We start from the raw sequence: 16,154 nt of genomic DNA, 5'->3' as shown, positions 1-16,154 counted from the left end.
GCCCCTAGTAAAACCTTTTAGGACAGGATGGGTTTGCCACGATTTCTACCTAATAAAGTTCTTTCTGAACTAATTCCATGATGTATGCGTGTGTGTGTGTGTGTGTGTGTGTGTGTGTGTGTGTGTGTGTGTGTATGCATAGATTTATTTTTTCTTGAAGACCTGCCAGTTGAATCTAAGGCCTCACACATGACAGGCCAGCTATTTGCCAATCAGCTATACTCCGATCGAGACTACATTGAAAATTTTTTTATCATAATGTATGAAAGAAATGTTTGTGGGTTATATTTATGGTTTCATTGTGTTTTATCATAATTGCTGTAGACTTTCGCAATAAAAACTCCCTTGATGAGGACGTGGACTTGTACAGTGAGTAGTATTTCTTCAGGTTATTCACAGTCCCTGCCCATGTTCAGATGTGCAGTCATAATGAAGATTAAATATTTCTTGGTCGGTTCTGATTGCTTTGGCTTTTTCTGCCATACCAGATCTTGCTTGTACTTTTGTACTTCTCCTTGGAGAGAGAATTAAAATAGAGAGAAGCAGCTTCAGGAATTGACTGTCCATGCCTCATCTGATGCCACTTTGATGTGCTGTCACCCTTGGGAGTCCACACACACTGTCATTGCTGCGCCCCAGGAGTCTGTGTGCATCCCCCTCGAAGCCCCTGCTCATGCTGAGGAGAAGCAGATGTGACATTCAGCCTGCCTGGTCATTGCAGCCTGATGATAAGCACAGCCTCAAGAGCTGCTGGTCACAGTGTCATCTTTAAAACTTGTACCTATGTTTTTTTTTAAGAGATTAGTATAATGAGACTTTCTTTCTTTGAGGAAAACTATTATGATATAAATTTTAAAACCCCAGATTGGAATAAACACATTGCTAGCCTTCCTATTTACTGTTTTCTTACACTTGAGCAAGTTACTCCCTCTCCTCAGATTGTCTCTTTAACTGCAAAGTATTTATATACTGTAATAGCATTGTAGGTAATCTCCACAGTGACAATGATTGGATAAAAGTGGGTTTGTGGCTATTGTTATACATGGTGACAGCTATATTCTAGTAGTATAAAATCAATACTATCTTCTATGCTGAAGTTATTCTGAGCCAGTATAAACTGAAAGATGTTTTATTGTTATTTACAAGAACCACAAAATTTTAAATCAATTCATATGTAATGATACAGAACCTTAAAAACTGAAATGTTTCTGCAGCCAAGTGTGTAGCCTAGCTAAACAGGTGGCTTTATAATTAAGGTTATCTGAAATTTTTCATAAACTATATTAAACATGGACTGCTCACGGTGCATAATTGGTAGCTTAGTCCTTTTATAATAGTGCCTTTCGTATTCCACTGGAACATGGCCAGTAGATGTGCAATAATCTTCATGACTATTAGGAGAGGGTTGGTGTACTGCAGCTTCTGTGCCATCTCTGCTTTTGGCTGGAAAAATGCTGGGAGCAACAGAGGCTTCTATCAGCGGGGAGCCATATTAATTATTTGAAATGTGCCTCATAAGAGGAATCGGCAGTTTATTACAAGTCGAATATTACTTCAAAAGGGAAGGTTACTCTAACTGTTATCATAATCTATGTATCATTAACTTTCCTTGTTTAGGAAAAGAGATTAACAGCCCTGTAAATTGCTATAGTAAATGTGAGAACTATAACTGTTTATTCCCATGTAGGAAGAAAGTGGTATGTTCTTCACTTCTATCCAAATCTTCCCTGCATAAAGCAACTTTAGAAAATGAATTGCCTCTGTAATTATACTTTCCTTCCTCAAAAATCTTAATTGTTTGCTGCATCAACTATAGCTACTCTGAGCATTAGAATTATTTGTGTGTGTCTAAACTAATCCTTTTAGCACAAGGCCTCACTATGTTGCACAAGCTGGCCATCAAATAAGCTAATCATTTTTTAAATCATCATTTTGGCTTTTAAATGAACATTAGCACTTTAGTTTATAAGATAAAGGATTTATTATGAAGAACTATGTAGGCAGATACAGTGCTTTATAGGGAACAGAAAATGGATCCACTTACCTATTTTTTTTTTTGTTTTTTGCAGTGTAGTAAGTCCATTTTTTTAATCAGATAAAATAATCAGGTAAAAAATATTTTCTATTCAAATAATAAAGGAAAATCCTCAAGATAAATGTAAGTTACTTAGAGGGGAAAGTGATCTAAGTAAATGTGATGCAAAGCATTTTCTGTATCTTGTGTTTTTGTCTGCCAACTGTTTATTGCTGATCTTCACAGAAATAAGTAGTGATGCAAGTGTTTATAAAAACCAAAGCAAGCCGACAGAGCACTTAATGTCTGTATAATCTAACAGCAAAAAATGGGGGCTTCAAGAATTTACATTTTTTTTTCTTACAGGGGCCGGGAGATAGCTCAGTAGAATAAGCACTTTCCGTGGCAAGTGCAAGGGCCTGAGTTCAGTCCCCGGTTCCGGGGGGGGGGGGGGGAATCACACTACTTTTTTCTTACAATACCTTTTGAAAATTTTACTCCTTATTAAATTTATTATTTAACCAAAGGGGGTGCGGGAACTTGGTGGACACAGCCCTGACTTAGTCCTGAGAATGTCCGTGTGATGCAGTGTGGCCTATGATTGGGCAGTTCTGTCTCCGCTCTATCTTCACTGTTGATTCAGTGTTCAGAGAAATAGTGCAGCATCATAGAAACCAAAAGATGTGAAGCATTGTGTTCTAACATTTCTCCTTGTGTCCACAGGGCAGGCGCATCATGGGCAAGTTTCCTACATTTCCCCACCCATTCACCTTGACTCCGAGCTCGAAAGACCCCCAGTGAGAGGTGAGCTTTTCATGATTTGCTAAGAGAAAGCAATTGAAGAGGATTATATATATATATGGATTTTGTGATTCTTGTCTGTTTAAAAAGTGGGAGGGAATATAAAGCATGTGAATAACTGGTGTCCGAGCAAGTCTAATTAATATACTGAAGTGTGAAGTGTTGATCTGTATGTAACAAAAGCCAAAAAAACAATGACTTCAGGAATGGGAGATGCATGCTTACTCAACTAGTCATGGACTAGTTAAATATTAATGAGATAAAGAGATCACCCAGGTAGCATTATTTGGCTTGGAAATTCTTTTGCCATCATCCTGTTTTTCACATTAACAAAGCTTTCACCAAAGTTTGTTGAGATCATTTTTCCCTTGAAACCTGGTATGGTATTATTATTTGTACATGTTCATATTATTGTAATCATTCAGTGTTAAAGCTGGGTGTGGTGGCACATGCCTCTGGAGGCTAGGGAAGGAGAATTGTAGGTTAAAGCCCAGCTTCAGCAACCTGGGACTTAGCAAAGCACTTTCTCAAAATAAAAACATAAAATAGGGCTGAAGATGTAGCTCAGTGGCAATCCTTGATTGATCCTTGGTTCAACCCTCAGTGCAAAATAAACAAATTTCTGAATTTTAAATTGTGTGGCATTTAAGTTGAATGTTTAAAAATTGTTGTATGAAATAAAAATGGAAAGATGACCTTTCCTAACTCAAAATTACACACAGAATTCATTTTCTGGTTTTAAACAAATCTGGTTTTATCCATGATTTTCAAAATGTGTCATAATAAGCAAAATTGATATGATACAGATATTAGCTCCAAATTTTGTAAATATCATCTAGTCTAAGGTGGATTTGGGGTTTTGACTAACACGGCCTATTTGCTTCCGCTTCGAGGGTGCGCATCAGTGGATGAGTCACCAGGCGCACCTTAAGCACCTTACTAATCTGGCCAGCCTCAGCTGGGGTCTCCAGGCTCTGTGCTGTCCTCACTTCTCAGTTACGCCTCTGTAACTTTCCTTGGGGATGAGCTCTGTTTGTGTCTCTGCCCTCCAAATGCCTAATGCTTCTCTAAGTGGTTAGGTCCAGGACACTGCAGGTCATTCTGCCTGTCCTGTGTTTCCCTCTCTTATCTGAATGCCCGATGAGGACACAGAGCATCATAATTATTTCTCTGCAGCCATTGGTTTTGCTTGACGCGTAGCAGACAGTCATTCCACGTTTTCTTTTCTTTTTATGTACTTAGTACAGGGTCTCACTACACAGATTGGACTCATAGTGATCCTCCTGTTTTTAGCCTCCCAAGTGCTGGGATTACAGGCACGTGCCACCACACCCAGTTGCATTTGCTGTCTCAGCTTGCCTCAGGCGTGGGGCTGGCACAGCAGGCTAGGGACCGAACCCCAGGCCCCTGTGTCTGCCTAAGCAGGTGCTTTCATCTGCTGAGCTATATGGCTGGCCCTAGTCATTTGGTCTTTTCTGTCCAAATGACTGAGAGCAAAATTAACAGAATAGACTCTGGAAACCCATGTTTGTGTTCTTCAGAAGCAAAAGCAAGCAGAGATGATAAAGTCATCTCAAGAAGAAGGAAGAGCATGAAGAAGTACACTGAGCAATGGAAGAGTGCGGTACTTCTGAGGGGGTGTGCTCTGCCCAGGAATAGAGGGGCAGTTCTGGAGGGAGCGATCACAGTGATGCACTCAGCCTGGTGGAGACAGATTTGGTGTCAAGACGATGGGTCGAGATTCTACCTTGGTGATTTTCCACTAAGCCAATCAGGTCTTACAATATCAGCTCTTAAAGACAGGCTGGTCTCTAGACAATGAGCTGCTCTGGGAAAAGCCTGCCGGAGGGAACAGGGCTGGTAGTTCAGGTGGAGGGTGATGGGGTGGTTAGTTAGCAAAGTATTTTGTGACAGTGTAAGGGTGTGAGAAACATTTTTGCTATATTTGGCTGACCATGTATAGGAAAGGGGGGCCAGGGATATAGCTCAGTGGCACATTGCCTGCTTGGCAAGCGCAAGGTCCTGAGTTCAGTTCCTGGTACCAAAAAAGAAAAAAAAAATTTAAGAGTGAATATATATAAGAAAGAGGACTAAGGCCCAGATGTTTCTTTATTAACATGATACTGTGGTTTGACTCTTTGTGCCCTCTAAACTTTGTGTTGAAACTTATCCTCAGTGCAATGATAATAAGACTTGAAGCCTTAGGAAGTATTAGGCCATGAGAGATCTACCTTGTGGTTGGATTAATGTCCTAAGAAAAGTGGAGGAAGCTATCTAGTTCCTCTTCTTTTCTTCCACCTCCTGTGAGGATAGAGAAAGAACAAGAAGGAAGAAGCAGAGGAGCCCTCACCAGACATAGAATCTGACTGCTCAGCCTTCAGAACTATGAGGCAATCAATTTTGGTTCTTCATAAGTTACCCAGTACTGGCATTGTGTTATAGCAGCACAAGTCAGCTGAAACAGACCGGAAAAAAGAGCATTGTGTCTTGATAATATAGAATAGAGTTTTGCTTTGGGCAGCCCCCACAGAAATTGTACATTTTACTAATACTTTTGCATTCATTACTCTGGTTTATGGGAAGAAACATGATCTTTAAAGCAAGGCAAAAGAAGAGAATGATTGGGAATCTCCAGTCATTTGTAGAACAAATATAATTATGCCATCTTGGAAACTTGCTTAGAATTAATAAGCAAAGTAATATATGGTAAGCTCCCTGCAAATAGCTGGCGTATGTCAGACCTTGAAGATTTGGTTGGTGGGTAGAAGCTTAGGTAGTCACCATTACGAGCTTGGACTCAGAAAGGCCCTAAGCTTTGTAGTGATGGTACTGAATTGCTAAAGGTAAGGACAACAATACAAGAGTTTCTACATATATTGACCTGAATTCCTGATCTTTGCCTTAAAATAACTGTCTTGCTAGTTTCTATTTGTCATAGCATTCCTCTGCAGGGTCAACCCAGAGACCCCCATAACTGCCATGAAATTAATGACACTGCAGATATACTGACATAATCGTGTGACACAGCTCTGTAATTTTTGCTTAAAAAGCTATTGAAATGAGACATTTTGCAAATTTCTAAAATATAACTGCAGATTTTTTTTCAATTTTCTTAAGCTACTTAATTCATTTTAAGACAAATATTGGACATGACATAGTTGGCATAAAATATCATTAGTTAGGAACTATACAATATTTCCAGTCACTCTAAAGGATCAGTTAATTATTTTGAATATAGTGTAAGCTATTGGTGGTATGTAAATTCAGTCAAATTATATATTTAAAATATGCATATATCTATCCATCTGTTTAGCATATCAGAATGGGGAAAGAAGAGACAGAATATTTCTTGCATATTGCAAGTTTCTATTTGATTTTTTATAGAATGACAAGTTATGCTCTTTAAATAATTGTCATTTTATGTCCAACGATTTTGTAGGCAATTATAGAACAATCTCCTATAAGCTCCCTGTATACCAATGCTAGCTAAGCATCTCAGCTTTCCTTTTGTCTTGTGTCACTACTGCAATTTTATTCATGTGGAAATAGGAGAAATATCTATTGCTGTTCCTGACTTTATTGGCCCGTGGTTCTGTGTACTCTCTTTCTTCAAGAACTATTGCTTTGTGTGGTAATTCTTCCTGTATTTCATCAACTGGACTACAAAATAAATCCCTACCTGTGAATTATTTTGGGTTAAATTCACATGTTACATGTCACCATCCTACTGTCACTGCCATTTGGCCTGGAAAAAGTTTTCAATTATATTCATGAATGTGCTCCTCACAGTATTCTACTTTGTAAATATTCTGTATTTGATTTATGCCCAATGTGTTTTCAGTACCCATAAGGAAAATCTAACAACAACTTACAAAACAAGCCATGAATAAACTGTTGTGCTCTCTGTAGTTGTAAAGTAGCTGCTGTGTGTAAATTCAGTGGCACTCACCCACTAATGACTGGATTTGAGAGATTCTGTTCTTTAAATCTAATGTGATCATGCATGGCCTTTGGTTGCATAATTTGTGGCTATGATGACTTTATGTGCATTCTTCAATTTACAGATTTTATTACTGAATAGGGGTGTAAATTCCAATAGTTTACTAGTGCATTAATGTCACAATACATTACAAGGTAATTAACCAGAGCTGCCACTATAAATAGAAAAATAGTCACAGCCTTCACTATAAACAACTTAATAAAAATAAGGTCCTGAATCAGCATTCACCATTATAGTAATTTTTCTTGACATATGTCTCCTTAATCAGGACTTAAAAAAATGGCTTCATCTACGAGCACTATTATTTTTAAAACTTTCATTATTAAAACAACTTTGCTACAATTTTGGAGCCAATTTAATAGGATTGATTATGAGTATCTCTATGCAAATAATTTCTACATGCCTTTGAGACACACTTCCTAGGTTTGTGTAAGTGGAAATGAAAGAAATACTGCTTTAGTAATTTTGTGGCAGATTTGTAAATAAATCCATTGTAGTTTGTAGCAGGGCTCGTGAAATGCTACAGTTCTTAGTCTTGGCCAGCTCTCCTCTGTGGAAAGCTTTATTTTGCCTGATCCTGGGTATGTGCAGAGCACCTTACTGGAGAGCATGCCTAAATTACAGGCAGACTGATCCAGCCAGGGCGATTCCTTGGGACTCAGTGCAGAAGTTGAGTCAGACGTTGATCAGAAGTGAGTATTATTTGAGATTTGGATATGTGAGTTGAGCCATGCCCTGCAGTTGAGGTTTTGTTGTTTTCATTTGTTTGTTTGCCTATTTCACTGATCTTCTGTACAGTTTGCCTTAGCAGTTGAATACAGAACCCAACCTGGACTTCTTCCTATCACCAGCAATTTAAGTCAGATAAATTCTTTTGAGTAACCAAGAAAAGTCATGAACTTCTCTTTCTGTATTACTGAAGGGGATAATTTGATTGTATTGCTATATAAAAAATCTGATCATTATTGGAAATAATCTACCTTGTAATATGAAACCATTTAATAAATTTGGTGAAAACAATACTACATTAATTTTCTGTAGTCTTCTTTTCATGAGGGTCTCATGAAGGAGCCTACTTTTAACTATTATTTGGTAAATTTGCTAGTTAGGCAGTTACAGTTTATGCTCTGAGAAAAATCATCAAAGATGCATCCTTTTTGACATTTTTGTAATAAGCTGAGTAATATAAACATGGTTCAACTGGCACATAATCAATGAACTAGAATAATGCCAGGTGTTAAGTTTTATGTGTGAATTGAATTCCATTCAGCAAGCCCACACACCAAAAATATTTTTTGAAGTTCAAAATAAGCAGATGGACCCACATGGTACTTGTACATTAAAAATAGTCAATAATCAGAGATTCAGCATCTCAAATTAGAGACATTAGAACAGCATCATCTAGTGAAATGTAAAAATATCTCAAATTTTAAAAAATAAAATAGAAAGGTGACATCTGGCATTCTTAGACAGGAGCTTTCTGGCCTGTTTTCTAATAGTTCATAGTATTTTTCCAACTTTACTTATTATCAGACAAAATATACTAGAACATAAATTACTCATCTTTAACCATGAGAATAAGAGTGAAAATTGGACATTATAGAGTATTCTCGGGGTAATAATATTGTTTTTCACATTTATAAATTCTCACAATTTTGAGGGTAGAGTATCATTTAAAGTACACCATGAATACCAATGAAATATAAGCAGAGCATGCACCTTGCTAGTATTAATGGTAATTACAATTCCATATATTATGTATGTTCTGTGCTTATCAAGAGAAACACTTAATGTATATTATCTCATCAAGTCTCACAAGAATCTTATTATCTTTTTGTTTGAATTTAGGATTATTATCATTATATTCCCAGTAGCAAACATAGTTCCATTGTGTTTTATAATTCTAGTCAAGTTTGAATTGTATTTATTCCAAATTAAGTTCAACACTTGAAATTAAACTATAGTTGTAAATGAGTTTTGTCAGGAGTATGAGGGTTTTGGAAAAATTTAATGTACTTTCCAAGCCTCAGTTATTCTTTAAAAGCTAACATTATCGTTTGGAAGAACTTAACACACTTTCAATGGAGAATAATTATCCCAGAGTGTAGAGTGATCGGATGTTTCTTTTAATGTTGAGTTTGTCTCCAAGATGACTTCTTTTGGTAGTTTCTAAATGAGCCCAGTGAAAAAGAAGAGTCTATAAAAATGATCCCCTGTTGGCCAATTTCCTGCTATTCCAATTCTCAAAGGCCATTAGCTGTGGGCTTGGTACTGCCCTGCTCTGAGCACCCCTTGAGGCTTGTTGGGAATCATTGCCCTCCAGCCATAAGAAACCCTAACTGAACTGAGGGCTTCTCTGCAACCTGCCCCAGCCTTTTTTTTCTCCTTGAAGTCCTCACTGACTTGCCTTCCCTAAAGGGGAAGCCCTCACCTCCTTGCCTTTACTACCATTACTAAAAGTGGGAGTATAGTTGTTTTATCTCTTTCTGAGAGAAAATACTCTTTGGTGACCTTTACAGATTTTTACAGTAAGTTCTTATTAGTCAGTAGAATAACAATACCTACCATTTGCTATGCCCCTTGCTCTTCTTCTGTGGTGCTTGAACCCAAGGCCTGAGGCTTGCTCCTGAGCCTGCACTTCATCACTGAGCTCCACCCCAAGTCCCGTGCAAATTAACTTCACATTGTATCATCATCGTAAAACTACCCAGTTTATGCCTCCTGTTCCCACTTCCCAAGCACAGCCAATAATCATACTCTTTCTGGTTATCCATGGGCAGCAACTGTCTTCCCTGGATCCTGTCTGAACAGGCTGACATGTTCATACTAGCTCGCTGACATGAATTACGTCTTTATTTCCAAAATTCCACAAAACAGATCATGTTGTTATTATCATATTTGTAAATCAGCCCAAAGAGCTTTTTAAAATAGAGACAAAGGGGTTCTTCAAATTCATAAAATTACAATAGTATTTAAGCCAAGATTCCAAACTACTGATCAATAAAAATCTGCTCTGGCAATTGCCATTGATCCAAAGGAGCCGTGTCTTTATTTCTAGCACTACACCTTGTTATAATAATTCTCCAATAACATATTAGCAGCAAGGTATGAGAGAATTTGACCATCTCTAGAATTTTTTTTTTGAAAGAAAACCTTTAAACATCTCCGTTGTTCACTTTAGGAGCACTGAATGGCATAAATTGCTTCACCACTTTACACTGTTTCCTACCTAGTAGTTTTTGTGTGTATATGTGTTGGTTTCTGTTCTATATAAAAAAATTGTTCTCCTGATATCTTGTTACTTTTGCTATTTTCATAAAGGATTTTATTGTTTCTCTAAAATTAGTAGCTAAAATCATACTGCCAAAAAGGCATACATCCTGATCATATATAAAAGTATATACAACTTAACATGCTAAATATTTTTTTAATATTTTTATTTATCACGAAGCACCTTATTTTAAAATGTTTCCATATTTTCTCCCTACAATGCTTAGTAGTTTCTAGAAAGTAACTTCAAACATTAATATTAAAACTAATTACTGTACTGTCTGGACCCGACAGCTGGCTCATTGCTATGTTGGCTGCTACTGTACAGACTGGAGGGGGAGTGGAGAACTTCTGCCATGAGCTCCACGTGTCAACAGCCATCCCCACCCCCACCTCCTGAGTACTCTTTGCTGAGCTTTCCAGATTTTGGGTGGCACTGATGCAATATGTGCATGCAGATGCTGACACACAAACATGCCATTTGGGAATATCTTCTTAGACACTCAGGAATATCTTCTCAGATATTCCAATTCCTGCTTGACAAGAGGTATAGAAGATGGGGATGATAAATTATGTTTAGTGAAGGCTTATATTTTAAATTCTCTTTTATTCTCAGAGTCCGTGGCTTGACAATAAAATCCCTGTTTGTGGATTCATATTTTATACCTAGATCATACGAATCAGACTGGGATGGACACAGCCTCCTCCTGCATATCATCTTGGGGAGGGGAGGTTGCTGGCAGTTGCTAGCAGGATGTGTTTATGTACGAGGAGCACTGACTTTACCTATTATTTGTCCCTTTCACACCACCCACACTGTGGTCAGCTCATGAAGAGGAGGCATTTGGCTCCCTCAATACTGAGAAGCCCTTTCTTTGTTGTTAGTTCTAATTTCTTTCAGACCCTATTTCTTTTTCTTCAGAGTCCTGCAAAAAACAGTGCCTCTTGCTGTAAATTTTGGCACCAGGGTATCCTGGATAGAGTCAAGTGGGAATTCCCAGCAGGAAAGTCATGCTTACATATACCTTGCTAACTGTAGGGCCGTGGGCCAGAGCCACAGCGGGCCCGATTCTCCAACAGCGTCTTTCCCGGGTTGTTTAAGTACTGCATTAGCTATCAAATGTAACAGTACTTTATGACTTGTGGCCTGGCTCTAATGTGATGCTCAGTAGATCTTGCACAAGGTAAGACCACGAAAAGCCCTCCATAACGGGTTTCCATGCTGTTGCTCCTCACAAATCTTGCTGCCTTCATTAGTTTCCACACTGTCTAGGAAAAATAAATTTATCTTGTAAATGACCATACATTTAACCTCTCAACCTTGTATCAAACTGATTATTATACTCACAGAAAATTACACAGCAGCTTCCTTCCATGCTTTTCTGTGAGGCGCCAAGTTGAATGCAGTATTTTACAAGTATATTTTATGTACTTCATTTTATGCTTGGGTTAGAATGTTAAATTAGTAGGTAAGTCCTACTCCAGCCCCCCAAAACACACTTGAAAAGCACCTTAATCATCCATAAATTATGCCATGTGGAACGCTGTGCTTTTCTTCAGAAAGTGTGGATGTAAAACTTGGTAAGATCTTGAGCATGGAATCATTTATTTGATGAGAGGTGTGAGGAGACAAAAGCCAAGGGAATGTGATCCATCCAAACACTCTGAGCCATGTGTTCATTAGATAAAATGGCAGCTGGACTCTCCCCACAAATTCTTTTCAAACACATGAAGTTTAGTGAGTCCAATTTCTTATTGATGCGAATGTGTGATAGAGACTGCTTACCGTAGCAAACAAGATACAAGCGACGCAGGAAGGCACAATAGAAGAGATTCTTTACCTCTTGGCTGTATCTTTTAGTGAGGGAGGTGCCAATGGATAATTTACTGTTTAAAGAACCAAATTATAAATAGATTATTGTGATAACTATAAAAGAGATACAGGATGGTGAAGAATGGCCGGGAGGGAAAGCCACTCCAGAGAAGATACAGGAGTAATGAAAGGGCTGGGGAGATGGCTCAGTAGAGTAAGCACTTGCCTGGCAATTGCAAGGGCCTGAGTTCAATCCCTGGTTCTGCAAAAGAAAAAAAAAAAAAAAACCCAAACAACAAAAACAAAAAGTAATGAAAGGGAGTTGGTCTTAAATCAACTTAAACAATAATGTGTCCAAAGGTCATAATCTAGGAAAATCACAGTGTGGTAATTCATTACTCCAAGAATAAGGTAATAATTTGGGCTTCTGTTTTTCACATATTGATGAGATGGTGACATTTGCAAACCTGTCTAGTCTTTATTGTCATGGAATAGACACAAAACACAAAGGAGAGAAAGTATAACTTATAAAAAGAAAAAAAAACAAATACGTAAGATGATTTCTGGAACACAGTGAGAAGTGAAATGTAAGTCTTATTCCAGGAGGCAGGGCCTTCTAGAACATTTGAGCAGCTTAGGTTCTATTTTAAGAGCTGGAACTTGCCTTGACGGGTTTTTACACAAAGTACTGCATAATCTGATTTTGATTTTTTAAAGAGGACTCTAGTCATTCTTAATTCTTTTTTGTTTTATTGTTTTTGTTAACTCTAGTGTTCTATAGAAAATGGCCTTGAGGGAAGTACATCCAACCAGACTAGTGTGGCCTTTCCTTAAAATTTCATTCACAGAATTCCCTCCTGCCACTGCATTTCTCCCAGGCATCCTTTCTCTTCTGCTTTGCACTTGGGGGACTTCTCATCTCTGATCCAGGTGTAGCGGAAGAGTTTTGAAACAGGCCAATGGCCAATATAAACTGCTGGACTTAATGAAGCCCTTGAAACAGTACCTGAGGAAACTTGTATCTGGATTCCTATCAGTGCCCTGGGGCTGCAGTAGAAATGGTTAACAAGTAACCAGAGGAAGGATGACCTCTGCTGAGCTCACGGGTCAGGTGCTCTGCTAGGGAAAAATACTGCATTTTGATCGTGTTACAGGAAAAAATAGACTCCAGGATGGTAGGTTCTAAAGTTGTTCATCTGTTGCTCGGGTTAATCTTCTTTGCTTCCAGAATTTGTACATTTTCAGTGTGAATAACTGGTGTATTGGGAATTAGGTAAAAAGAAACTGACAAAGGGAAATGGAACCATACTTGTAATAGGTTTTTGTCTGCGACACCTAACAACGCTAAACATCCTCTACGTATTGGAAAACCACACAAAGGACTTCACACATAGAACTCTTTCACACAACTAATTTGTACTGAAATGTTTAATCCACAGCAGAATGAAGATTGGCTGGGAAGAGCGAATGAGCTGTTTATTACATGAAAAGTTATTGACAGCATATAGTGAGGAACAGTGGCAATGAGAATAAAGACATGGTGGCTTCTTAGACATTGTAGTACAGCATGGATAGGACTTGATGGTTTGGCTGTGCTAGAGAGTGCAGATAAAATATAATCTAGATTTCTAAATTGGGTAATTTGGATATATGTTTGTTCAGCTCTGGAAGACATGGGCAATTCAGTTCAAACTAATGATTATGCATCACTAATTGTTTGAAGGTACCTGTAATATGTGATGTGATTGGGAAGTGTTTCCTCTGTCTGCAGAAAGGTAAAAAATAATTTCAGGAGTATCTGAGCCCTTTCCCCTTTACAAAGTAATTGAGTTGTCCCTCTGGTCATGAGCTGGTTAGTTATCCCAATATGTAATTTATTTAGAAAAGAATGACTAGCGGATTTATGCGATACTGAGTCTGATAAAAGTCTTTCCTGGAACCTGAAAGGCATGCCTGCCAGGCTTTATTTATGTTTTAATGAATAAATAAATGAAACCAAAGCTTTAGAGTAAGGACCACTTCTGGTCACCAAATGGTTCAAGCTTTTGCTTTGTGTCAGTATTCTCAACAGTTCTCCTTTATTTCACATGTGTGTGTTCATTTGAGAGCGGTACTCCAGGGCATACTCGTTTGTTAGATGAAACCATTCCTGAAGACAGAACACAGGGTGTATAGGCTGCACTGTGAGTCTAAAAACCTCAGATACCAGATGGAAAATGCCTTAGCCTTGTACTTCTGATTCCTATAGTAAAAAGTAAGAGGGAGGAGAAACACTCACATTTGGTTCCTGTTGTTTCCCCTCATAAAGATGTGATGTTTGTGTCTTCCAGAAAATGAGCTTTTATGGAGCAAATCCTCAAGCGTTTTAAACTACTGCCCCATCCTCAACACAATCTGTAGTACTATGTTTCCTTATAAAATCTACCCAGTTAAAATATATTCCAATGAGTCTAAATGCATGTGAATGACTGCTCTAGAGGATTTCTTAATTGAGTACCTCATTTTGCACTTTATTGAAATGCGCACTTCAAAAGCACTGGTGAAATTTGCCATTTCCCACCTGGCATCCAGAGCAGCTGGAGCCTGGACTGTTTACTATGGTCTATACTCGGGCAACACTAACCTAACCTAAATGCCATATTAAAAGCTGCCGCTATGTTGAACATATCTAAGGCAAAAGAAAGAGCATGTTTTATTTAAGCTCAGCTATTTTCCTCTTTGTCTCTCTTCGCCTTCCATTCCTATTGCTTGAGAATCATTACTAGTGGCCATGCTCTTAAATAAAATATTTATGGGGAAAAGATTTGTTTTAAATGAGCAGATGGGCCAGTCCTAAGACAAGCTGCTATATTAATAAACATGTGTGGTGCTTTATCAGCAAAGGAGCCTATTTTGACATTTCTTCAGGATGATTTGTATAGCCTATCACTATCACACCTGGTGCAGGGACAATAAATGGCCACTTAATAGTCAAGCAGTGTATGAAAGCCTTCCATTATAACTTCATTATGTCTGATATAATCATCCATTACTGAATGTCAGCCACTTAATTTATGATCAGTTGCCCTATGGAATTAGTGGTCATACAAATGAATAGTCCATTTATGTCACTTTTACTGTAAATATCAGTCCCCCATTTTTAAGCATGTGGAATTAATTTAATATCCTTTGGGGTATTAAAATGTAAGGGTTTTGTTTTATATTTGTGAAATTTGAGAACAGGGCAAATATGAATCACACATGATATAAAATTCCACACTCATTTATGCTAATACACATATGTTTAAAATAAGTATAATTCTTTAGTTCATTTACAAATGAAATTTAGTTTGATGCTGATAATGTAACACTGCTCTTAGGAAAACCAAACCAAAACTTCTCCACAGGGATCTGCTGTATTCCAGTAACCATAAAGTTGACAATATTATCCTGTATGGTTAAGATTAGTTAAAGAAAAATTTCTTGGTTTTCTACCGTAATTTATAAAAATATCCTGTTAGCTGGACAACATAAACAAGTACCTCATGAACTGTGGCAGTGTCAAAAAGTTTTGTCCAAAGTAGACAATGGAAAATAAAAACAGGTTAATGAGAGATAGGGCTAAGGAGAATGAAAGAGACCCAAGAAACGGTCAATTTATAGATTTTATGAATTAATATTCACCATATCTGCAGACCCTTCTGGCTCCTTTTCTTCACTTCACAATATTGAGTCAGAAATTTACTGAGTTATTTTCAAGATCACTATTACAGCAGCCTTCAGCTCTTGTGAAGACTCCCAGTCGAAATTACACTCTAAGGAAAAATCTGCTCAGAAATATTGAAACTGTTCTCCAATGGGAACTTAATACTGAACAGTAAAACCAATTATTCAAGAAAAATAAATCTCAAAGCCTGCTTAGCAATCAATAATACACAGAGACCAGCCAGATTAGGGAGAAACTGAATAGTATACCACAGAGAAATATTAAACTTTTAATAGAGATGGATGGTATGAGGATGAGTCTACATTAGCTACCAGCAACGTGTCATAATAGCCTTATGCTATTTGAAAGCCTCAAACTGCCAAAAAGGAGACTGTATCTGTGTCATAATATTTCTGACCTGGCTGTCTTCCATCCACTTCTAGCGTCTAATGTGATAAATGGCAGCACTTGCACCAAAAGCAAGGTAGCAGAAGATCAATAACTTCCTTGTCAGAGCTTTAGAAAAGAAACCATGCATTTTGGAGAGAGGTTGTTTTCCATGGAGATTATA

The 16,154-nt window shown here is 37.8% G+C and overlaps 1 protein-coding gene across 1 annotated transcript in view; it reads left to right on the top strand.

The window, feature by feature from the left end:
- Adgrl3 (adhesion G protein-coupled receptor L3) overlaps positions 1-16,154 on the top strand; it is a 384,605-nt gene that overhangs the window by 127,137 nt on the left and 241,314 nt on the right. The window contains exon 4 of the mRNA XM_023703486.1: positions 2,738-2,818. Coding sequence (XP_023559254.1) covers positions 2,738-2,818 — 81 coding nt within the window. The remainder of the gene's footprint in view (positions 1-2,737; positions 2,819-16,154) is intronic.

This window comes from Octodon degus, unplaced genomic scaffold, assembly GCF_000260255.1.
Source record: "Octodon degus isolate 3935 unplaced genomic scaffold, OctDeg1.0 scaffold00172, whole genome shotgun sequence".
In the NCBI taxonomy this organism is placed as follows: domain Eukaryota; kingdom Metazoa; phylum Chordata; class Mammalia; order Rodentia; family Octodontidae; genus Octodon; species Octodon degus.
Note: the sequence above shows the minus strand (reverse complement) of the source record. Positions and strands in the feature narration are given on the sequence as shown.